The sequence below is a fragment of the Tiliqua scincoides genome, chromosome 2 (genome assembly GCF_035046505.1).
Source record: "Tiliqua scincoides isolate rTilSci1 chromosome 2, rTilSci1.hap2, whole genome shotgun sequence".
Taxonomy (NCBI): Eukaryota; Metazoa; Chordata; class Lepidosauria; order Squamata; family Scincidae; genus Tiliqua; species Tiliqua scincoides.
This window is the reverse complement of record NC_089822.1, coordinates 178726250-178752123: the sequence shown is the minus strand read 5'-3', so window position 1 is coordinate 178752123 and position 25874 is coordinate 178726250. Positions and strand designations below refer to the sequence as shown.

The 25874-nt window shown below is 42.0% G+C and overlaps 1 protein-coding gene across 2 annotated transcripts in view; it reads right to left on the bottom strand.

Annotated features, from left to right (window-relative positions):
* The window catches only part of ERGIC1 (endoplasmic reticulum-golgi intermediate compartment 1), a 90417-nt gene that overhangs the window by 45205 nt on the left and 19338 nt on the right, over window positions 1-25874 (bottom strand). For both annotated transcript variants that reach the window (XM_066615888.1, XM_066615889.1), the window contains exons 2-3: window positions 17438-17499; window positions 5336-5408 (exon numbers count right to left, since the gene is read on the bottom strand). In XM_066615888.1, the coding sequence (XP_066471985.1) occupies window positions 5336-5408; window positions 17438-17499 (135 nt within the window). The remainder of the gene's footprint in view (window positions 1-5335; window positions 5409-17437; window positions 17500-25874) is intronic.

The following is a 25874-nucleotide window of genomic DNA, read 5'->3' as shown; positions in this document are numbered from 1 at the left end:
ACTTAGGAGTGGGTTCCAGCTGGTCATGAGAGGACGTTCTGCACAACAGTAAGCTAAAACAAGGAACCAGATCTTTATTTTGTATCCAGGGCATAGTGCAGAACACACTGCTACTCTGAAAACCTCTGGGATTGAAATACCTCTCAGATTTGTGGCAGTAGATCAAGCCACTCTGGTGGAGTTTGCTCTCAATTAAGCTAGTAGCTCTTTCTCAGTCAGGGAGTAGCTTGAAAAATACACACTGAGCAAACAGTGGTTGGAAATACTTTTGCCTTTGTGGGGTCTCTGGTAAATTTATTTATTTAAAAGATCTTCCTGTCCATAAACATAGACAGAGTTGGCAGCAGCAACAAAGAAGCTTAAAGAGCTGTTACTAAACATTTTTATTCTGATTACCATGGTCTCTCTTAGAGATATTTCCCATTGAGAAACCATCAAACCCTAGTACTGAGAGTCAAAGGCATAGGTTGGACAGTGAAGTTCTCTTTTGCTCCCAACATGGTCCACCCACCAGTGGAGCCAAAAATAAGGCAAGCATTCTGGGAGCACTGCACGGCACTCCCTTCTCCTTGACCATCCTGCTTTAAATACTCAGGCAGGCTAGAAGGAGGCAACAGTGAAGCATACCTGTGAACAGAAAAAAAGGAAGGGAAAAAAATGGGAGAGGGAGCAGAAAATCAGAGAACCCACTTTATTTGAGACCTATTTGAAGGCAATGGTCTGTGTATTGTTGGAAACTCGCCTGTTGAGAATTCTACACCTTTAACATTCTCATAACTATTAACAGTACCTTGGCTTGTATTTAAATAATGTGTGTCACTGATGAAGGTGGAAGCTGAAACATTTAACATTAACTCTCTTATTTGGTCAACCACTTATTTAGATAATCTTAGCATTAAGAGCTTGAGTATCCTTCAAGGATGCAGAGCACTCTTTTCTTGCTTTTTAAAAATTGATTACACAGGCGGTCAGATTCTAAAGGTGTAAACGGGGTAAAAGTCTTACTACCCAATCCTATCCAACTTTCCAGTGTTGATTCAGCTGTAACAACAGGGCATGTGCAGCACCCTGCAGTGGGGTGGCAGACAAGGAGACCTCCTCAAGGTAAAAATAAGTTTGTTCCCTTACCTTGAGGCTGCATTGGTGCTAGAAAAGTTGGATAGGATTGAACCCTTAGTTTTTTGAGAGAGAGATGAAGAGACAAAAAAGGCCTTCCTCCTGATGCTGCTTTAGCAGCGGTCAAAAGAAACGGAAGGACTGGATGTTCTATCCATGCTTGAGGCACACAACCATGCATGGTACTTCTCTACACAAGGTCAGCTACAGAACTCTTGCCAAAGCAGTAGATGCTTCTGGGGTCAGCTCTAAGCATGTGCAGAAACCACAAAGGAGAGCTAGAATTTACTGAATATTCCTAGAACCTCCTAGTAAGAGGAATACTGAAGGTTTTAAAAATCAGGTCATCAGACATCATGATGATCTGGAAAAAAGTGAGTAAAAGCCAAAGGAGTATGAATCTCTGGAGCATACAAACTCACAGAAATGTGAAAACACAGTACCAGGGGGCCCCCCTATCCATGGATTCCTTATTCGCTGATTCACTTAACCATGGATGGGGTCCCAGGCACCCCCTGCAAAGGTGAGGGGGCAGAGCTCCCCTTGCCTCCGGAGAGAAGTCTGAGCCCAGCAGAGGACTTCTGTCTCCGGCCTCTCATGGATCAGTCTGAATTCAGCAGCTCAAATAACATGACTTCTAGTTTCACGGAGAGACCGGAAGTGATGTATTCAATGCCTTATATGGCTAAAATAACATGACTTCCGGTTTCACAGAGAAGACCAGAAGGCCCCTGGACTGTGGGGACAGGTGTTTGCCTGTATCCGCCGTTTCAGCTATCCGCAGGGGGTTCTGGAACGGAACACCGCAAGTATGGAAGCATGTCTGTACTTATTTGAGAGCCATGTGACACAGGCAGCAGAGGCTTCTTTCTTCCTCTAGTTAGGATACCAACTAGTTCATTTAGTTTAGCATTTAGTTCAGATCCTAGATGAGCTGGATCTCTTAGGCTGAAATCCTGTAAACATAGCGGAGTAAGTCTCACTGGAGCTTACTGCTGAGTAGACAAGCAAAGGACTGCACTGTCAATGACATGACATTGCAGCTTATTGGTTTAGTACTCTCATCTAAAGAAGTTCATTCAGGCCTAATTCCCAGCAAACTATGTCATGGGCAACACACTGAGTTCATCATGATATAAACCGGATGCCAGTGAGTAACTCTCATTAACATGAACAATGCTTCCTGGGTAAGTGTCATTAATTGAAGCCAATTTCTGTTTAATAGGAAGTGGATTTCTAGGAGTAATACGAAATAATGCCTGGGGATTTGGATTTGTTGTTGTTTTTAATTATTTCTCTGTCCGTCTGTCTGTCCTAAATAACAGCACACAGTCTTGTCTATAATTCATTTCTGCTCCACCTCTGTACTAAGACACAGAGTGGGTCACAAAAAAATTGCTAAATATCATAATATTCCCACATCTTGAATATGTTTTTGAATCCATTCTAAAGTCATGGTGGGATGATTGACAGTAGTCAAGAACAAGTACAAAACGAAAACTGCTATAAGCCACAGATCACCCAAGTGTATCTACAAACAGGAAAAGTTTAATCAATTGTTGAAAAGCCAGCCACAAGCCAGTCTGATGATTCTTCCTGAGAACATCCTCCCTGGACAGGACAGATGCCACCACTGAGAAAGCCCTAGCCTAACTTCAGATACCCATAGTCAGGCCTGATGTCAGTATGTGGCACACTTGGGCAAACGCCAAGAGTACAGTGCTTTTGCCAATCCCAATTTTTCCCAGTTCTAAGCATCAGAAGGCTGGACCTCTCTTTCTCCCATGCCATTGCCCAAGGCCAATTAGGATGACACTGCAGGGGGGGCAAGCATTAGGAAAATTTATGTGGCGCATGCAAGAGAGAGCTCCAATTTTTCCACCACTCCTCCCATGGATGTCAACATTGGACTATTCCACTTCAAACTACAAGTGGGGACCACATGCTAGAATGCTTCCTGAGACACACAAAAATCACAGCTTAAGGTGTAACACACTGAAGGAAATGTTTTGTGCATACCTCTCTCTGATTTGTACGTTTACTTTACACAGAGTGTTTTTTGCAAGGGGGAAGGATTCAAAAATATGACCTCCCACCAGCATCCTGAAGTGAGAGAGTCCAGAATTCTACCACCTCAGCTTATGACCTCACACCATGTAATGTGTCAATTGGGTTGGAGGGAGGATTCTGGTGGGGGAGGAAGAGGAGGAGAGTGGTCATGAACGTAAGCTGGTACACACTGTCCCATCTGGTTTCACCGCAGCCCTTTACTCTCCTTCTGCTCCAGCAAGTGATCAAAGTGGTAGCAGCAAAAGTGACAGGAGGCTAGAGCTCTTGCATGTGACAGCGCCGATCTTCTGAGGCTTCCACTTTTGCTGCCCATTTCCCTTCCCTACCGCTATTGCTGGCTACCTCCTTCTTGTTGCCTGGGAAGTATATTTCACCAACATAGGAGGGGGCTCCCTAAGGGCACTTTGTCCAGGGCCTGTGCAAACCTGGAACTGGCTCTGGATGTGACAGTATCTATTATACTACACTCTGCAATACTACACTATGCAACTTCATTTGTAGGCAACTTTAACCCCATCTCAAGTGAAGAAGCACAGCTGGATATTGTAACAAGAAAGTAAAAACATTTAAATCTCAATTTTTAAGTACTATAATTGGGGGAAGTCTTGAATCCTCAGAACAGTAGCTCTAGCACTGAGAAGCCATTACAATCTGTCTCAGTGTTATATTCTCACCCATGCTACTTACCCAGAGAAAGAAGCTCCCGCTGTCACCAGTGGAAGTTTCCCTCCCAGGTGAAATAGCAGCCATGATCTTAACTAGAAACACAAGTAAAAGATGAAAGTCCCATCTGTGGGAGTCCTGATCAAGTCCCCCAATGATTGCTATAGCATTAAAAAAAAAAAAAAACACACCGGAGTCAGGACTCAATGAAGCAATTAATCAGTTGTCTAGTTTGGCCATCACACTTAGTAACAGCCCTTCATGTCTCCATAACTTCGACATTGTACAAATGATGTGTGCTCTTTGTGGAGATGTTCCTAATGAGCTTCAGAAACTGCAACTGGTGCAGAATCTTATGCATTTCAAGATCTCGCTCTTCACTATATCCAGAGCCATGGATGAAGAAGCACTGAAATATTTTGATCAATAATAGCAGTGGTTCCCAAACTGTTTTGACTGGCGGCTCCCGTGACTTACTGAGCCATTGGCTGCGGCTCCCCATGAGTGCTACAATCCTATAGATTGTATAGTGTGGGGTGGTGGGCTTTTCATGAGGATTCTGCAGCTCCCCTGGCTGATTTCTGCAGCTTCCTGGGGAACATGGCTCACAGTTTGGAAACCACTAGTTTTTTTAAAATCTAGGTTTAGAGTGTAGTTCCGACGAAGAACAAGAGCTCAAGATTTGTAGGATATCATTAACATTAAGCTGAATAAAAACCTTCATAATTACAGCCTTTCTTCTTCTTCTTCTTCAAAGATGGACCAAGACAACCTTCTTGACAAATTTACTATCCAACAACCACACCTTATGTAAATTATACATAGGGGAACCCAAGTTCAATACTGTACGAATTTCATACTCCTCACTTGCAGAAATACCTGCATTCACCAAGCCCCTTTCTCACTAAAAACTGCATTTCAAACTCTTTACAGATGCATAGATTACCCACACATTGCAGATGAGGAAATAGGGTCCCTCACTTGTTTATGGGGAATGAGGAACTGAATTGAAGCACTTCATTTACTTAGCTTCTAAGCTGTGGGAAATGCAACATATAGTTTTATATGAGAGAAATTATACAGAATCTGAATGCGTCCCCTGCATTGTACTTGGATGCCACACAATAGGCAAGTCTGGGGTAAGAAAAAATATATAACATTGGTTGTTCTTCGTACTCAGGCTAGAGGCTGTAACATATAAACTGTAACTGGGTTGGATCTGTATGTGGTCAGTTTTTTATCTGCTTCCTTGTTCCCATTACTCACTGGAGGTGGGTAAAACGCTCCCAATCTGCCATACAAAAGCATGTGCTCAAGTTCAGCTTCCCCATAGATATAACACACCAAAGCATTCCTTTCTTCCACACAAAAACTGACCACCAAAAGGAATTCACGAACTGGAATTAGAGATGTCCAAGCTAAAAAGAAACTGAATAAATAAATCATTTTGAAATAAGGAAAATTACTGACATTGATTTTTACTTACATTTCCGTGGCTATGAATCCAGTAAGTTCAGACAGGAAGAGAAACAGTATGAAGAAACAGCAGCAGACAGAGACTAGAAAAGACACAGGTGGATAGAAGTTAGTTTCAAAATGTTTGGCAAAGGTTTGACTGTATTTAATCCCCTTACGCCGCCCCGCTCCACAACTATCCATCTACCACAACTGCTTCTAGGTGTTCTGAGTAAAGTTGCTGGAGATCCTACTCTGAAACACTTCTCTCCTAAATTTCGATGGACATTTCCTCCATAAACTGTCCATAACCTTTTTAAATACATCCAGCCATGTGCTATGTTCATTCTTCAATCAAGAATCATTTTCCACCATTCTCGGTGGTCCACCATAGTCCTTGGGATAGCATAGATGGTATCATACCTTACAATTTCATAGGATAGGTTAGGCAGAAAGATGGTGATTTGCCCAGAACAACCCATTTATAATTAATGACAAGCAAAGTGGGATTGATTTGAAGCTAGGTCTTGTTCATCCTTCATGCTCACTGACTATTCCAATTTCACAATTCACATATAATTTCACAATTTCACATATAATTTTATTCATTTCAGGTATTTCCAGACAATAACAAAAGCCTCATTTTCTTGTTCACTATGCTAATGACACTAATTTTGTGACAACTGTGTATGATCTAGTTTCCAAACATTAATGCCCCCAAAAAACACCAAACAAAAACTTTTTTTTCTGCCACTATCTAGAAGCCGCTCTCACCTTCAGGGAAGGACAGGCAAGAAACCTCAAAGAAAGAACTAAATGGAGGGGAGAAGCAGAGGCCTCCTTTTCACTAGTGTCAGAGAGGAAAGAGGCAAAATGGTCAAACAAAGGGACTGCAATACCAATACTTAGCATTTGCATAATGCTTGAGAGAGCTTAAAGGATTTCAGATGCATTATCTTGTAATCCTTATAACCAACCCATAAGGTGAGTAGTTTTATCCCCATAAGGCTACTTAGTCAAGGAGTAAACAAGAAAGGAGCTCCCCCTACGACATCTTCTGCCTCCTTGAGTAGCAGAAGTCCATTTGGCTGCTGGCCACTCACTAAGGGCCCAATCCTATCCAATTTTCCAGCGCCAATGCCACTGTGCCAATGGGGTACGCACTGCTTCCTGTGTTGAAGAGGTAGTCACAGAGGCCTCCTCAAGGTATGGGTACATTTGTTCCCTTACCTCAGGGCTGCATTGTGGCTATACCGATGCTGGAAAGTTGGATAGGATTGGGCCCTAAGGCTACAATAGCAGTGGAAAAAGGCATATAAAGAACAAGAACATAGCCAGCAGAGACCTATCTTAGGCTGGGGGAGGAAAGATCAAGCAGCCCTCCACCTCCATTCTTCATTGTCGCTACCACTCCAAGAGAGGGTGTCTTTTTTCCCCACAAGAGCTTGTGCACATATCATCAGCAGAGAACAAAGTACACTCTCTAGCTTTTAAAAATACAAAGGCAGCAGTGGAGCAGGCAAGTCATCTTGACACTCATCTTGACAGTTTTGACAGAGGGAGGGGATAGTGAAGATAATGAAGAAAGACAGGTAACACACCATCACACGTCAACCAGAGATAACTTCTCTGCACTAGCCAGCTCACACCGCAAGAGGCCTGTGCTGAACTGTCACATATTTCTTTTTTTAATCATGGTCAACCAGCACAACCAGGAAAACATGGGGATGCAACAGGCTGCAAGAAATTGGCTTTTATTAGCCCCCCCCTCCAAAAAAAAAGTGCTGCTATGGTAGCCTTTTTCTTGGTTGCTTTATATCAGCAACTAAGAAAGAGGCCACTATGAAAGCATTCTTATTCAGATTAAATCCCCCCCCTTTTTTTTGCTTGGTGCATGAACTTGGTGCATGATGTGGCCCTTTTAACCATGCTGCCATTGATGGAGATGAGGGGGATTGTAGTGAGGAATAGGACCTTCTTGGTGGTAGCTCCCCAACTGTGGAATTTTCTCCCCTTGAAGAACTGTTCTCTTTGAAAACCTTTCAGCAGTACTTAAGACCTTTTTGTTTAAGAGCGTTTTTGATGGCTGAAATGATGGACTGGCTTTTTAACTTTTAATTTTAACTGAATGTAATTTTAATTTGCTTAGTCATATGCAATCCACTGGGTGTTTTGTCTTGTTTTTAATGTTTTATGACCACTGTATGTTTTTAACCTTGTAAGCTGGCTGGAGTTCAATTAACAGGAGAAAGGTGGGGTATACATTCATTAAACAAATCTGCCTCAGCAACTAACCAATCTCAAATTTACTAGAAGCATCCATGACAGCTCTCCAGGCCTGTTTCCTATACAGCAGCTCATCACAGGCCAGTTATCATTTAAAACTCTCTTGTGAAATCCTGTCTCCAAACTTGATTTAATCCAAGTTTTACTGAGAAGGAAACTGTAATCCTTTGGTTCTGACTGCCTTTGGCAGGCTTGTCACCAAAGCAGTGATTTGTCACCAAAGTAGTGGCTTGCTGTGGGGTCAAGGAAGCAGAGTGAAATGAAAACACTGAGGGTGTGTCATGAACTGTAAAAGAGTTGCAGTAAGTAAGGGGCAGATTGGCATTTACTGACGAATTAAAGCAAACATTCTCTACCCTTTGATTCCATGCTGAATCACCATGGAACAAGAAGGCAAGCATTGCCACAAACCGCAAAGTAACAGTGCTGGGGGGGCCTGAAGGGTGAGTGACCCTATCTGTTTGCTCCTCAGTCCAAATGACTGTCACAGTGACGGTGCATTCCAACATACCACCATAACTGGGACCCTGGAACATAGCATTGTTAATGTTGTAATAAAAAGTCTGCAAAAAGTCATAGAAGCATTGGGCATACAGGTACTTATCCAAATGTACAAAAGGGTTTTTTCCTAGTTACATCAGTCAGGAGGAGGTACCATCTTCCTGAAAGATGCAGAGGATTAAGAGGACCTCCTGCTTGTTTTTCATATGGAAGGATTGGTAACTGAAAATCTCTGAAGCATACTGTGATCTGGATACTCAAAAATAAGACCAGGAATAGCTGGGGACAGGAGCCAATTGGAAGGGCAGTTTTTTCAGCTCTCTGTTTTGCCCTCTTCTGCTGCCATTTGATTCAGTCTCCTAGTGGGACTCATGCTTGTGGTGCTCATCTTTCCCTGGGAATCTGAGGGAGAACACAGCAAGAGTAACCATACTGATTATGGTAATGTTTTTCCTTTTCCACTATCACCTGGCTTATAACTACTCTGATCTACCTGAAACCCTAGTTCTGCGGTCAGAGAGAGAGAGAGAGAGAGAGAGAGAGAGAGAGAGAGATCATAGCAGCACAAGACCTTGGCAAGTCAAAATGACAGAACACAAATGAGAATGTGTATTTAATGTACTAAAATACACATTCAGCCAAAAGCAAAGATATATCAACAGACAGCGCCCACACTTGAATGCACATTCCGATGAGCATTTGAATGCAGAACTAATTTATGACCATGTTGCCTGACCCACCAAGTGATATAGATGCAGAAACCTACTTCTACATGAGTATCTTTTTAAATGGATTTCAGTGAATGACCAGAAAAAGTGGTGCCAAAAACAGTCATCACAGACATATCAGAAATTCTGACTGCATACTTATACCCCTGAGCACTTAAATGAATAATAATCATGAGTATTTTATTTATTACACCAATATCCTGCCTTTAGTTCATGAAATTCAAGGAAGCACACCAGTCTCCCATCCAGGCTCAGGACTGCTTAGCTTCAACAACATTGTCGTTTTCATACATTTTCGATTTTGGGAAGAGCATCTCCGCTTGGAACAAACTGTTCAATTGTTAAACTGTCAAAGTGTCTAATGATAGCTCACACAAGAGATGAAGTTGGTGATTTCAATATTTATGACAGCAGTAGAATAGAACTTTATTATCATAGCACCTAACTTTTAACTCTCAGAGTCCACGAGAGCCAAATGAGTGTTTGTCCTGTTGGTTGAGACTAAGGGGGATTTGACTTCAAATAATTGAAAAGATTCCTCTTGAAATTTGTACATTATTTCAAACCTCTGTGAAGTGGGTGGTACTGAGGATGGCTTCTCCCAAGCTTCTTTCGCCACCTTAAGGAGGACAAGAAGCACTGGTAAAATTACTCACATATAAGCACCCATTTGCACAAAGTTCATCGGTATGCTCCACCAGACACTGATACTTCCATGCTTGGTGCGAAGGCCATCCTAATGATCTTCTCCTTATACAATTTCAGGTCATTCATTGGAGAAACTGACTTCCCCACTTTCCACCTGCTGGTCCACTGAAAATTCCAAAAACATGATGGGGTTGGGATGTTTCAGATTCTGGTTCCACGGTCAATTCAGAAGAAGGAAGAGTAAGAGGAGCAGCCAGCATAGATGGGAGACTTGGTAACATTTAAGTACTATTGGAACCAAAGAGTCTAGTGTAGTTGAAGTTGGTGGAAGGTAGCAGAACAGCAACCAAAAATATGCTCAACACCAGAGCTTGAGTTGGTGTGGAGTGGGAACCATGTGAAACAGAATTATTGTTTCCATCACCACAGGTTGTACAGATGTCATAGCCAATGGTAGTTTTCTTAGGTCATGCACTGGCAGCAGGGACCAATGACTGGGGTCACAGCAGCGATAATCACTGTCTCCATATCAAGCCGGCTTGGTCCACATTGATGATATAGATAAGAGGAGTCCAGTTAACTCCAAATATCTCAAAACTAATCCCAATCAGAGTAATAATGTGAAAGCACTTGAGCTATTGGTAAAGTCATCAGTGTGGAGATTTACAGGCCTGGTGGCAACCTGGGTTTCAAAATTGGCCACATCAACACCAGCTGGGGCCTCTATAACAGGACAAAGATAACAATGTTTTGACAATTTTCCCCCCCAAAGTTAGCATAGATTATGACAATGTCCAGTCCAGGGAAGGAGCCCACCAATATGGTGTATACAGAATTTATTTCAGTGGAGAATGAGATTGTTTCAACACTGGATCACTGACAGCGACAACCTATTAAACAAGAGTCTTTGGTTGGTGTTAACATGTGAGACACTGAGGTGGAAAGCATTAATGTTGGGGCCCAAGAAAGCTTTTCTGCAGCATTGACTTCACCTTGTTTTTATGGGAACCAGAATATGGACAAGTCTCCCCAAGCAAGACTTATGGCATATGCCACACTCCTTATGGACACTGTCTTGATCCCAGTGAGTCTTTGAGGAGAGTTTGTGCGCCATCTGACTCTCTTGCTTCTAAGAACCTACTGTCAATGGTGGAAACAAAAGCAGATTCACAGGAGCCACTGTAGTGGGAGCAGAGCTGTCTCCAGAAGGGTGCAGGCAAAGTGTGGGCCCGAGACAATTCAGCCAGTGTGAGCCCTCCCATTATCCATATATAGGTCAAGAAGGTAAGTGCCCCAGTTGCCCTGCCTAAGGGATGACTCGGAGTGGGAGTAAAGGTTGGCTTTCAGAGACCGAACTTGAAGCAAAGCTTCCTGTTCTTCCTTTTCTGCCTGGAAATCTTTGTACAGTGAATGCCAGTATTGTACAGTGGATGGCTGTTTCCCAAACAAAGGAAACAAGAGTTATGCTGGGGGGGGGGAGATAGTAACAGCTAACAACTACTAAGAATAACAATGACAACTGAGGTTAAAATCTCTTAAAATGTTACAAGGAACAAAAGAAAAAAAACTACTTATTTCTCCTCAGTCAGAATGGAATTGAGGACTGGGCATTCGCCCTGGCCATGAGGCACAAAGGGTTCATGGGGCTTCCCTCACTCAAAAGCAGGGACAGAAACACCAATGAAACCCTAGAAGCTTCCAGGTTCAGCTCTGCACATTCACAGAATTTGACTATGTATGACTGTACAGAGACCAAGAAGAAAAAAGAAAAGATTCCCTGCAAGTGGAAACAAGTACAACAGGGAGCAAGCTGGAACAGAACCTGAATTTTGTTTTACAAACTTACAGGAGTTTGTTGTATTGGGCAAGTGTTTTTTAAAAAATGACAAATATCTGCAAATCTGAAGTGGCACAGTCCATCCTACCACCTTCTCCTGTTGCCTATGCAGATCAGGTGACATGTTTCTGAGGAAAAGAACATCTGGAAATCTAACCTCCACTTTCTCCTCACATACTAAAACAAATATCTCCTATTGGTCTATCTTCTCTAGGGACCAGATGTGATGAAGTAGCTGTTCATATGTCTGTCTCATTCACAATTTATACGTGAATGTGTGTGCAAAAATAAGCTAATGAAAATGAGCAGATGTGGGAAGGAAATGAAGCCTCATTCTCCCTTCCCCTACCTTGCCCCATTATGTTCATCAACTTTCTCCCAGACTATCTAACTCCCAGTGTCAGACCTGGGCCAGGAGAGAATTGCTTAAAGCAGTGGAGCATATGATAGGTTTTTGTTCTTCTCTTGCACATGCTCCTTTTCATGTATAGGACACACACACACACACACACACACACACACACACACACACACCCCTCCCTTTATAAAAACAAAGCAATGTGAATAAGATACATATAGCTGCCCAGTCACTTTTGACTTAAATATCACCACATCTTGAGTAATCAAAATTAAAGTTAAATTATTTACAACTTTATATCTAACTCTATAATTTGACTAGAGTTAAATTATACCAATCTAAACAATGAAATCACTCAGACAATTAGATCAAACTTTAAAGATGGAAGCACTGAACCTGGTGCTCTCTAATAAATCAGCACTATTAAAGTGTCACAAGGTAAAAAGCCAGGCAAAGGGGGGGAAATTTAAAATGGAATAATTGTTAGAAAAATGATTTTGGTTATCTGATGCAAGATTACAGCTTTCTTCGCCTTAGAACAAAGAGCACATCAACACAGCATACATGAGTTTTCTAAGACAAATCCTCCAAAAATGTTCCATGTATACACAAATGTTTCTTCCTTGTGGTTCAGTTTTGAGAATAGAACAAATCATGCTACTACAGGCCCTTAACACACATACATAAGGAAAGAATGACCGCACAACCCCTTTGACTGGTTATCTTGCAAGTACATATACAGTATTATCTGCTTCTGTGTAAATGAACACGCAGTTCCTTCAGCCACACACATTGGCATTTTGCTCTGGAGTAAGAGTTAAACAGGATGCAAATTATGGAGATAATCACTCTATTGCAAAGCGCAATTCAGCTGTAGGAGCAAGCATGCTGCAGTTCCCCCACAAGGATTACATAGACCAGTCTGTCAGAATTATGTTCATGCAACTCTTTATCAATATGGCACATCTGACGGATATTACCATATATGTCATCACTGGCAGAGGGCTCCAAAGGACACAGAACTTGCTTAGCAACTTTTCATTATGAGCTGAAAGCCAGTCCTTCTCTCACATGTGTCACAAATGTTTCTGTAATGGGGCAAGGTGGCTAGTGGAGCAAAATAATTTGCCCTCAAGTGCCTATAGTCCCTGGAAGAAGTACTGAAGGGGTGCAGAGCCATTTCTCTAACTGACTTTGAAAAAAATGCTTAGCCGGCAGGAACGCAAATATTGACCAAAGCCTGACTTCAGGACAGTGAACAGGAAGTAACTCCTCTGGGCTGTTGGAACTCAAGGGAAGGACAAAAACAAAAAAAATGCCCAGCAAGGTGACAAAGTGCACTGCTTCCACATTAAGTAGCATTGCTGAAATTACTTACTTTTTAAGTATCCAGGCCTATACCTGCAAGGACCTTTTAATGAATGGAAAGGAAGAGATAAGAGGGTAGAAAGTATGATAACTTTTGCACAACCAACTCTCCCTTTCACAAAAGGCAGGGTACAAGGGGAGGCAGAAATCAATGTAAAGTATAAATTTGATTAAGATACATGCATGCTACTTTGTGCATAATATGATGATCTGAGATTGAAAAAGTCATGTAGCAAGTTTCCTTTGCAAACCAGCACCTCCATATCCCCTTCTTCGATCAAAGTCTCCTGTGACATCCAGAAATCCGTTCCTAAAATTTGTGAAACTTAGGAATTAGAGTCTGACTCAGCACAGTCAGGACAGAAAAAGAAAAATTAAGCACAGGTAGCTCTGCTGCAACATAGAAGGGCTCAGCTGCCTAAAGGACTCCTTCAATCCTGTTCCAGATGCATGTAACACATTAGACCAGTGGTTCTCACACATTTAGCACCGGGACCCACTTTTTAGAAAGAGAATCTGTCAGGACCCACTGGAAGTGACGTCATGACCAGAAGTGACATCATTAAGCAGGAACATTTTTAACAATCCTAGGCTGCAACCCTGCCCACAGGTACCCAGGAGTAAGTCCCATTTACTATCATTGTTAAAAGAATATACATAGTAGCTTGTTAAAAGTACAGGTCTGTAACATTTCTCCAAATGCAGTCACATACCATGATAGCATCAAGTCTAATATATTAAAAATATAATATTGAAATGAATGGGGACCCAGCTGAAATTGGCTCGCGACCCACCTAGTGGGCCCCAGCCCACAGTTTGAGAAACACTACATTAGACAATGCAATAGCACAACCCGGTGAGAGGAACAAGGTTTTATCGCAAAAGACACATGGGTAGTATTTTAATTCTGAATTGTTTTAATTGCCAGCCATCTCGGAGCCGTTATAGCTGAAAGTCAGTCCATAAATGTACGTAAATAAATAATAAATTCTGTAGTGCTTATTTAAAAACACGATGCCTATGCAGCATTACAGTACTGTATTTTTGCACAATGTTGTCATGCATACGCATAAACACATCCATATGAACTATGTGCCCACTGTAACTATTAAGCCAAGGGATTGATGGAACAGCTGCCCAGATTGCTTACCCCTGTCAAGATGTGAAGACAGCTCACACCATTGGGATGCTTATGGTCACGTGCCAGGGTATATGTCTCTGCAACCTTCGTTTCCAAACATGGGCAGTCCAGCATAATGATACACTGTACTCTTGGAAAAGCAACTGGCAGGCATCATACAGTAGAATGCAATATGAGCAGGGCACTCAGCAGTTGATTGATGCAAAAGAGATGGTGTGCAATTGTTTTCCTCGCGCAAAATATGCCAAAGGCATTATGTAAAGGATTATAACTGAAAATTGGCCCCAACTGATCAATATCACTTTGAAGGCTATGTGAAACTTGATCGGTGACATTATGTACCTCTAAGGTCTCTCTAGCAACAAGGTTTACATCACCTTCCTAATAGACGGTGAGAGAGTTCCCTCAGCCTGCTGAAGGTTGAGTTCGTGTGCAAAAAATGGGTTAAGCAGGAAAAGGTAGCTTGGACTCCACAATCACCATGGGACAGAAAACCTATTGAACAGAGCCAGCTTTAAGGAGCTGGCAGGTCATTAATGTTCACACAGCAGACACGTTTGCTCTGGCAAGCATTATAAAGGGAAGACATAGGCCTATAAATGAACAACATGCACTACAGAGCAGAGGTGGCACATGTCTCTCTTTCACACTTTAATGCATTCAGTATGGTGAATGCATACACTGTCTAAAGAGTGAATTCAAACAGACTCATACTTTAGAAAGTTCATATCTGCAAAAGTGTTTTATGATCTTCCTCTACCTTTTATTCTCGATCACAACCAAAGTCTCATTCTTCCCCAAATTCAGTTTTCCTCAAATTCAGTCTCTGGATTACCTGCTAAGAGCATATGGTTAAGGATCATGGAGTTGGGAAGGTTTCAGTGGAACATATAAGTCAACCCCCTTCCCCCCACCCTAGGTTGCTTATACCTAAAATTATCCCCAACAGCTTTTTGAGATCCTCCAATTCTCAGTTTACAAGGAAGGAAAGAGATTCCTCAGCGCCCCTAAGCTGCTTGCGCCTTTGTGGAACTGTACTGAACATTAAGAAGCCCCTCCTAACATTTAAACTAAACCTAGTCTCCTGTACTTTAAAAGCTAAGACTTCTAGCTCACTCTTCAAAAAAAAAAAAAAAGAACAAGTGAACAATTGCCATTCTCCCTCTGTCTAAAATCCTTTTCCATATTTGAAAAACCATGAGCATGCAGGACCTTTCCTCATAGAACTGGTCTTTTAGATGGTTTATCATAATTGTGGCTCTCCTCTGAATCATTATGCTTTTGTCTCCCTTGAATCATGGTGCTGATAGAACTGAATACAGTACTCTACACATGATCAGTCTAATCTGTGCTGAGCCAAGTAGAACTTGTGATTTCAAAGCCTTAGAAACTGTGCTGTTGCCAACAACCTATATCTGCACTAGCCATTGTTGACTCACGTTCAATTTGTTGGCCACTGCAAACCCTATAAGCCTCTTGAGCAAGCTCTGCTTCTTAGTCAAATCTCTGCCCCTGAATCTTATACCTTTGCACTTGTTTCCTAGGTGCAATAATTCACATTTGCCCTTGTTGACTGCAAAAAAAAAAAAAAAATCTCCCTAGTTCTTTTGAATTTTGAATGATTAGTCTATCCTTTAGAGTCCTAGCACTACCTTCCCATTTCTATCAAACTCAAAATTTGTCTACACTCTCATCCAGAATCCTGACCACCTCCATACCCAAGATATTGCTGAATATCACTGCATCTCTTGCCAATCTTTCCTACAGAAGTTCACAACGGCCACACAATTTCTAAAACTTTCTCAACAGTATAAGGCTTGGCGCTCTTTGTGAAATACCAGTCAGATGAGTCTAAAAGGTTCTGCAGAATTCCCTAACATCATGGAGAAATATAGGGAATTGCTTCCCCCTCCCCCCCAAAAAAAACTCAGAACAATCTAATACAGGTACAGTAGTTCTCAAACTCTTTAGCATCGAGACCCATATAAAGTTTCACTTTACCAGTCACTCAAGCCTCTGTTGCTATAACAGTGATTGGGCAGTAGTGCTCCCTCCCAAGTATCAAGTTGTCTAACGCTTTATGCACATAGCCTAATCTACCCTGTTAGTTTTATGAACCACCAAAAATTGAATTGCAACTCACTGGGACACAGATTCACAATTTGAGAACTACTGATCTAATACATCTGGAGGATTTCCTCATCAATTAATCTGAAACTGGCACAAAGATTCAGACAATTGTTCTTGCGTTTGCTTTCAAAACCACAGAATGGACAGTTGAAAAGGGAAGTAGTCCCTACTGCTCAGAACCAATATGAACAGTTACAGTATAGTGAAAACAGTAATTTAATGGCTAGATGAGCAAAGTGAAGAAAGGGAGTAGGCACTGATATTCTTAAGTGAAATGGCTTACCACCACGAAATCTGTGGTAAGGCATCTCAGATGTGGTCAAATGTTTCTTTGCTGTTACTTCATATTGTGCCCTGTACGATTCAGCATCACTGACTTAGTTCTATTTACCTATAACCACCAAGGGATGAGATACTGTTTGCATGAGCAAGGATGTATAGGACCAGTAACCCAAATTATAAGAGCAAGTGAACTGGGGCACAGTTACTTGATCAAGAAAACAGATGTACAACAAGACAGTAGAGCAACTGCAGGCATCTAATTACGGACTTGGCAGAATCAAACTGATGTGGGTTTACCACACTGTGCAGCACAGTCACTTGTCATTATGGTGTGAAATTACATTACTCAGCCAAGATGTTTCAATCTTGTTCAGAAGGAAGGAAGAGAGATGAGGTCACAAGTGAGAAGATGATGTTAATACAAAACCATGTGCCAACAAAGTAAACTGGGGAAAGAGATGGCCAGTGATAGTCACTTTTCAGAAAAAAAAAAAAGAAAGCGTGGCAAAATGATCATATTAAGCTATCTTCTTCCTTCAGTTTAATCTCCGGGGAGCAGCTTCTTTGCTTTCAGCCAAGAATCCAGTGCCACTCACCTGCAAGAAAAGACTTGCCACCGGCTATCCAGTTTTCATAACTTAGCAAGGTCTCTTAGATCTTAATTCCATGTGCTACCTGATTGCTCACATTGGCCTGCAAGCTAACTGGGAGAGCCATTCAGTACAAAGCCACAGCAAGCTGTTAGTGCTACAAATTGCAAAGTTCATTGCCCTCTGGGATAGGAATCATGCCATTTTAAATGCTGGAATTCTAACTTTAGATTGAGATACACAGAGATACAGATAGGTACTTACTAATGGCACCTGTAAAGGTAGGTTGTGTAAGGTCTTTTGGCACCTTTCTGTAGATGTCAAACCTGAAAGAAAACAAGAACAAATGCTATAAAACATGTGACGTATTCTGAGAACAGAGTGCTAAATAATGCTGAGAAATTTTCCATTAAGATTTCCAAAAACATCATTTTTCATTTTACACTGGAGTACAAAATAATTCTCTTTATACAGTTATATAAGTGAACTACTTTTTATGATTACTACTAGCTAAAGGTCAGTAAAGTCTGATTGGTGGGGCAGGGGAAAGAAAATGGAGGGATGGAGGATTCTAGCTTTTTCTCCTATCTCTAATTCCCACTCATGAAACAGACCTGATCCCTTGTAACCCTGCTCAAGATGGACATTCATTCTCTTTACTTCACATAATTCAATAGGAACCAATGCAAACTTAGCTTCCATCTGCACAGTCTCAACTTGGATCCCATTTCTGATAGCTGGCTTTCCCAAGCAATACATGAAGAGGCAAGCCTGTGTCTCGGTTGTACCACTTTAAGACTGCATGCGAGCAGTTCACATGACAAATCACGCCGCCCCCCCCCCCAAACTAAAGAATTCTCTGTAAACAGAAGACCAGCTTGTCAGGGTCCTAGAAGGTTGTTAAATATTGCAGCAGAAAAGGCATCATTTCATTTATTAGGTCAAGTTGTTCACTTAAAAAAACAGAGCTCACTCTATTCCAGATAAGATCTTTATAAAAAGGTGACCAATGTGTCCTTAAGGAGCAGCTGCAGTTACTTTTTAAAAAAATGGAAGACTACCAGTCATGAAACAAGTAAGTTTGGGGGTTTTTTCCAGGCCAGAAAAAACCTTGCAAATCTTGCAATTTTAACACAGGTGCTAAACTGAGCTCCACCACCATCAGCAGCCCTTCTGAACCAGGATTGTGGGTGGCCACTGGTCAGTCACCTATGGCATGCAAAGATGACACTCAGCTGATGGCCTCTTCCTTCTTCCAAAAAGGGGTACTAAGACAGCCTCTGACACACTCTGCTGAATACAAAGACAGATTTGGAAAGCTACGTAACAAGCTACTTCTCTCCTCCTTCCTGGAAGGGGAAGCAAACAGCCACATGCTGCCTCTGGAAAGCAGACCTAGGGACCAAACTATGAACATGAAAATTCTCTTTCCTTTCAGAGCTACCGCCTCCAAAGGTGAGTGGAAGAATGAAGTTCTCCATAACATCCTTTTAAACTGTGAACCGGAAGCCACATAAGAGATTGCTATTTTTCTAGACTTAGAACTCATAGATCCAAGTTTGGAAAGAAAGCGTTCCAAGTGAATCCTCCAGAGCACAGAGAACAGCAGCTGCAACACTAATGACACATATCTCAGTTCCTTCCCTCCTTGCCTCTTGACACAAGGGGGGCAGTGCTGAAAGAAGTGCACAGGAGGGCAGGTCAGCCCACTAACATGGGAACAACCCCAGAATTGTTCTTTGCAAGGTGGTTTTAAAATGTAACTGTTCTTCATACAGAGTACTGTACCTTCGCTTAGCTTAAAGATCTACTACATCCTACTTTTTAACTTTTTACCTCCCATATTACTGCAGGGGACTCTCTTTATGAAATAGGGTTAATCAAAAGAAGATGGTTTCAGGAAAAAAAGTTAGCATATGAACAGATCACAGAGAATCATCACTGTAATTTTGGTTTACTATGTAGTATGCTATGATCATCATCACATAAACAATTCAGAAATTCCATCTTCAGCAATCTCACATCATTGCTTTTTTCATGTCCTTAACTACTACAGAAACATAATCGCTCTGCATTTTGTGATGTTAATATAATGTGGGAAAAGCTGGTACCTGCAGATATTAGTGACCCAGACATTCCATGTCAAAGGAGATCAACTCTCACACAGCAGTTTTTTGAGGGTTTTTTTTCCTAGGAGGTTGGTTAAGGTGAGCAGGGCATCTTCATCACTGTGAAGGAAAACTAATGTACAAAGCAGCCCCAAAGGCCAGGCATGAGCAGACAAAGGAGATGGATAAAGAGAAAAAAAAAATCAACCACCTTACCCACTCCCATGACTTTTAATACAGTGGATGACACAACTCTTAGAACTTGTTTTGACCATCTGCTTAGGGCAGTGGTTCCCAGACTGCACTGTGGTACTTCAGGACACCTTGGCCTTGTCTTGTCTCGTCTTCCTGGTGTACTAGGCTGAGATTGTGCAACGACTTGCACAATGGCACCGCCACAACAGGGCACAGTGGACAAAGGGTGGTAAGTTTCAGAACCACTGCATTAGGGTATTGGAACTGGTTCTCCAATTCGTTCCTGCCCAAGGACCCACACAAGTAGATCCTTGGGGAAATTAGTGACAGGAGAAGTAGCATGCACTGGTGCTACCACAAATGCTATTTAATATCTATATGAAGCCACTGGGAAAGACAATCTATAGCTTTGGAGTGCAGTGTCATCAGTATTTTCTAGGAGGGGTCATCGGTATGCGGATGGCAGCTGGTTTTATACACATCCCGGGGCTGCTACTTCTTTCCCAAATAAGAGCCGACGATCTCAAGGCAAACAGGCTGAAGCTCAATTCAGACACCAAAGGGGATTCTGTGAGTCACCTGCAGGACTAAGAAGGGGGCTGGCTTGTCTATGACTGATAGGGTTGATATGTTCCTACTTGAACTGGTGTGCAGTTCTAGACCCAGCACAACATTTTGATAAGCAAGTGGTTGTGGCAGACAGAGGTGCTTTATAATGCATTTATTGTGTAGGAAGGAACTACTCTTTCTTGTACAGAAGTGATCTTGCTATACTGACTCATGTTTTTGCAATGATAAATTTTGACTATGCTAATGTCCTCCAATGTAACCTAGACATTTTAGCAAGTTTAAAATACAGCTGCTCACCTCTTTATATGTACTGAGAGATATGAACCTGTGTTACATTATCTGCACTGGCTACCACTGGGATCCACACCCCTCAGAGACAGTCTCTTACTAAGTCAGTACCCATGCTTAGCTCGGATCACTGAGATCACATCTTATTCAGTATATGGAATCTTCCCCTCCCAGGAAAGCATGAAGGTCCAGCTCTTTGGTTGATTTTAGGAAGAGGTGAAAGATGCTGCTATTCTGACTGACTAATAGGCTGTGTATGTTTTTAGTGTCTGTTATACTTTTTAAATCAGGGATGTCAAACATAAGGCCCAGGGGTCAGATGCTGTCTCCGTAAGTTCTCTATCCAGCCCTCACACTCTCCAGGCACCACTGTCAGCTGCTCTCAGCTGCTGAGCTGTGCTGTCACTGCTAAATGGGCATCCTGCTTGATAATTGGGCTGTCCCATGTCTTGAAAATACAGTCAAGATTTTATATTTTCTCTTCTGTCATTTGCAGCATATGAGTTCCTAAGTGATAAAAAAGTGCTTATTTCTGGCCATGACCTGCTTAATGACATCACTTCCAGTCCTTAGTAGGCATCATGAATGCTAATTTGTATTAAATGAGTTTTACACCCCTTGTTTTAGTGGTATTCTATCCACTGCAAGCTGCTCTGAATCTGGGGACAGGCAACCTATAAATATCGCAGGCAGACAATACGGAAGCAGAGTGAATAGTTTTAGAGAATTTCCCAGTTTATGATGTACAATAAGATGCCCGGAGGCCATTCACAGTTATCACAGAAACACATAATTAGGATGACAACTTGAAGCTTTTCACAGAAGGTGGTTTCAAACACAGGACCCCTTTCCAAGATGTAAAGAGTTCAGCATTCAAAATCCCCTCTGTGTGAAGGAAGACCTTACAGATCCAAGAGAAAGCTAGCTTTCAGCCTTCGATGTGGTACAGTTTTCATGCAGGGGTGCTTACAAACAAATCACACACAAAAAACCCTGAGATCCTTGCATGAAAATTGTACCACTCCAACCAAGACTGTAGCACTTGATGTTCTCCGAGCTATATGTTTTTTTACAGTCTGATTCATTTTCCACCCCACACAAATTTATAATAATGTTACTGAACAAAATGGCCCATTTATGGACCCGCAGCTTCCCTGGGAACATCTGGAAAGCACTGTTTACATTCTTTCCACATAGACCTCAGCAACAGCAGCATATGATAAAGAGGCCCATAGCAGCTTATGACATCATGGCCTCACAGGCAGAGGAAATAGCTAAACTTCCTGCTCACAGCCCATTAAAACCTCAGCACTGGCAGCGTCCCACTGAAATGACAATAATGCCTTGGCAAAACTAGTAAGGAAGCAAGGAGGAGAAAAAGAGGGGCTTTGGCATGTAACTAAATAATTGGAAACAGGAAATAGCACTAAGCTGAAAGCAGTAAAAATAACACCATGTGGATACTATAAAAGGAAGTGTGTTCTTGGAGGGCAAGACAACCCATTGCAAGACTTTTAAATATGCCATCAACATTAGGAAATAAGAGTGGAGGGGAGAGATGGGCTGGTTTAAAAAGAAAGATGACTCCTTCTCTGGGAACACAACGGTTTCTTTTCACTTAAATCATCTGATGGCTAGCATCTGTGGAATGCCATTGGGAAACCAACTGGTTCCAATGAAAAAAGTACAGACGTGCACATGATAAACTATTTACACAGAAAGGGCTATTTAAAAAAAAAAAAGATAAGCACCAAAAAAAGTAGGGCACACAACTAGCGGATTTATAGTATTTATCTGCTGGTCATAACTGTTTATCTTAAAATTTTGCTAAATGGGCAAAGAGGCACCTTTTAAAGTGGCTCTTTTATATTTAGCAGAGGGAAAGCAACTATTTCTAATCATGCCAACATTGCATATCTCTCAGTGGCTATTATTAACAGTATTTATATACTGCTTTACAACAACTCCAGGAAAGCAGTGCAGGGAGGCTGGCACAAGTCTTTGCACTGGCCTCCCTGACTCTCAAGGAGGCACAAACATACCTTAGCGCAACATGCCTAGCTCCCAAGCTGACGCAAGGTAATTGCACAAGCCCAAATGCAATCCAGGATTGCGCCCTTAGCTGATGACAGTGAAGAACAGGGTCCTCAAGCCTGGGCTGGGCTAAGAACAAATACTTCCACAGTTTACTCTCCATCATCCATTTCGCGTCTTTGACCTCCTCCTGTTGATGAATGCAGTAGTGTAACTTTATAGCCTGCTTGCTGGGACCTCCCTCCATCTCAAAGTGGAGTTGTGCAAGAAGGTGAGCAAGGGTTAGCAGCAGCTTTCAGGAATTAAAGGACGTGGAGTAAGCATTCTGAACACAACACAGCACTTCACTGCCTCTCAGAGTCATTTTTTCTCTCTACATTCAACTGAATCATCCTAGTCAGTCATTGCGGAGACATGGAATTCCTTAGCCACCTACACTCAGCAAGATCTCAGACAAAACTGAGGTGCATGTGTGGTGGACGGGGAGGCAGGAAAGGTTTTAAACACACGTCTACAGAAATGTGCTCTTGTTTGATGCATTGTGGGGGAGGGGAGAAAAAGATTGTTCAATGGAATAAGTTAAGAAGACTCCTGTTTTGAGCCCACAGTTTTTCCCCACCTTGTATCTCATAGTACATGTATGTGCAGTTTTGTTTTTTTTAAATTTTGTATTTGGGTTTTTTGTTACAAAGTATCAAGAAAACCTTTAAGCACCAGCAAACACTATGCCAAAAAGATGAAAAGAGGCAGAACAATTTGCACCCATTTTGCTTTGAACCACAGAAAAAAGTTAAGAATTCAAACTTTGGGTTCATTTTTCCATAAGCTTCATTTGGAGGGAAGGAAGACAGAACTTATCTTAAGCCTCAGTTTCACCTTTATCCCTTTCTTTCTTTTCCTCTGCCCCACTTGGAGATGCCGGGAATTGAACCCGGGACCTTCTGTATGAAAAGCATGTGCTCTACCACAGAGCTACCTCAGTACAATACATACCTGCAAGATGAAGTAGCAGTAAAATTGTATACCCAAGCTGAGGGTACAATGCCAAAACAGAAAAAGTACACACAGATACATCAATAGCCAGTACCCATCTACCATCTGTCACTAGGGCATAGCTCTCAGCAGATGACATGGTCAACCTTGACTGAAGTTCCTCCCAAAAAAAATATCCCTACACAAAGAGGGTAGAAGGGCCAGAAGTAGGCCAGGCTAGTACTCTTGTGCCAGACATCTACTTTTCTGTGTTCAGGGAATTCTTCTGCATGGAAGAACACTCAGTCATGTCCCCAACTGTAGTAAATTGCATAGTAAATGCAAGGACAACCTCTGACACCTAGACTACTTTCAGATAAACACCCCAGAGATACTGTAGCCACAGAGACGGAAAAAGCTAAATAGAACTCTCATACATTAGAGCAGATTTGAAGCAATTATCCCTGTTTTTCTTATAATAGTTGCCCACGCACATCACCCACTAGCAGCAATCAGCACAGAAGTCAGCAGAATTGATGCTTGGCTTTCAGGCCCCTGGCATGTCTGCATGCCAGTCATACAGAACAAGTTGTAGAAAGACAAATTCTGAAGCATCCATAGCGCCAGTGGCAGGTTTCTGAGTACATAGGGCGCAGGTTGCTCAGGGCCAACACCAGCATCTTAAACTGCAATTGGAAGGAAGATCATGGAGAGCCACAACTAGCCTTAAACCATTGGCATCCTATGTTCTTAGTAAGTGAACCATAATAGGAGTGAGACAACAGGGGCATGTGCCACAAGCTTGACCTCCACAGGAGTTCAAAATAGGTGTTCAAAGTATACATTTATTACAAAAATGTCAAGTTATGCAATATTGGGCTTTTTGTCATTTATATGTTTTCAACATGGTAAATTAATAGGCCACCATAAAGTACCTAACTCATCCTGCCCCTTCACACATACCAAAGTCAGTCGTCTCACATTTGACTTTGATATTATGAAGTCTGCATTCACCATTTCCAAGGCAAACTCACTAAGCCCAGTAAAGAAATTAGTCATGTAGCAGTACAGCTGACACACCAAGAGGATCCTGATCCATTCCATGCTGCTCATATCAGGAATATCCATCCCACCTTGAATGAATTAGACACTAGAGACCTTTTCATAGTCAGATGACTGCTTCATAAGGGGTTATTACTAAGAGAAAGGTTGTCTGACACCAAGAAAAAATAAAATATTGATCCTGATGCAGCTTTTATATTAGTTTTATTGTGTTTTTTTATCCTGAATTTTAGCATTTGCTCAATGTATGCTGCGTTGTGCTTGTTTTAGCATGGGAAGGCAAGATAAAAACTATAAAAATGGGGCAGTCAGAATAAGGCAGAACTTTAAAACTGTACACTGTCTCTGGCAGAAGTATGGAAATACTTGGAAGATCTGGGAGTATTTGGAGATCTGGTCAGAAAACTTATGTTTGAACTTGGGAGAAAATTCACTGAAGAACAGAGACTGGTGAAAAACTGAAAGCCTCTTTGCATTGTTACGTGTAGATGAAAAGGAACCAAGAGAGAAATACCAAAGCTTACACACTTGAAAGCCATTACAATCTGATCCAACCGAGCTTTTCAATATAGAGTCAGAGCTCTGGCCTCAAGCATTTTTGCTAAAGAAAAGCTTTATTTCCCCCCCTTTTTTGCAGTGTCTATTATGTAAAGAAAAGTGGGACCTGCAACAAAATGCTGCTGAGGGCTAGAAGCAAAAAAGAGAGGGCTCATGCAGTGAATCATGCAGTGAATTGGCTCATGCAGGGCCAATTAGCAGGCCCTGCTAATTGGGTAAGAGGCACTTTTTCAAGTGGGTGCTCCTTTTTTTAGCAGGGGGAGAGTAACTGGCCCACCTCACCCCAGCACTGTCTGTTCTAGTGGCTGTCTGCTGGTATTCCTTTGCATCTTTTTAGATTGTGAGCCCTTTTGGGACAGGGAGCCATTTAGTTATTTGATTTTTCTCTGTAAACTGCTTTGTGAACTTTTAGTTGAAAAGCGGTATATAAATACTGTTAATAATAATCATCATCATCATCTTCCATTCCTCCCCCTTCTCTCCATCTATTGGATAATATTTTCCTTCCCATTTTCTGAATGCTCCCCAGTCTCCTTGCTGGTCCTGCGTAGCCAGTATCTGGCATCTGCATAGCCAGTATCACAGAACACGCCTGTTGCTGCTGCTCCTCAGCAATCCAAAGCTGGGGGTTGGCCAGGTCTAACAGAGGAAGTCAGGGATGTGCAGACAGCAGTATGGTAGGGGCAAAACAGCCTGAGAGGGCAGCTTCAACTTAACATGTTGTCCAGTGGGCACAGATGTCATTCCTCCCGCACACCATCATGTAACTGACAGCTGTAAGCATGGGAGGGCAACAGCCAAAACAATGAATTTTGCATGCTCAGCAGAAGTTGACCCCCCCCCCCAATGCAAAAAGTCCTTGCCTTGATGGAAGAAAAGGGGGGAGGGAAACCTTGCGTATGGTCTCCTCTTGC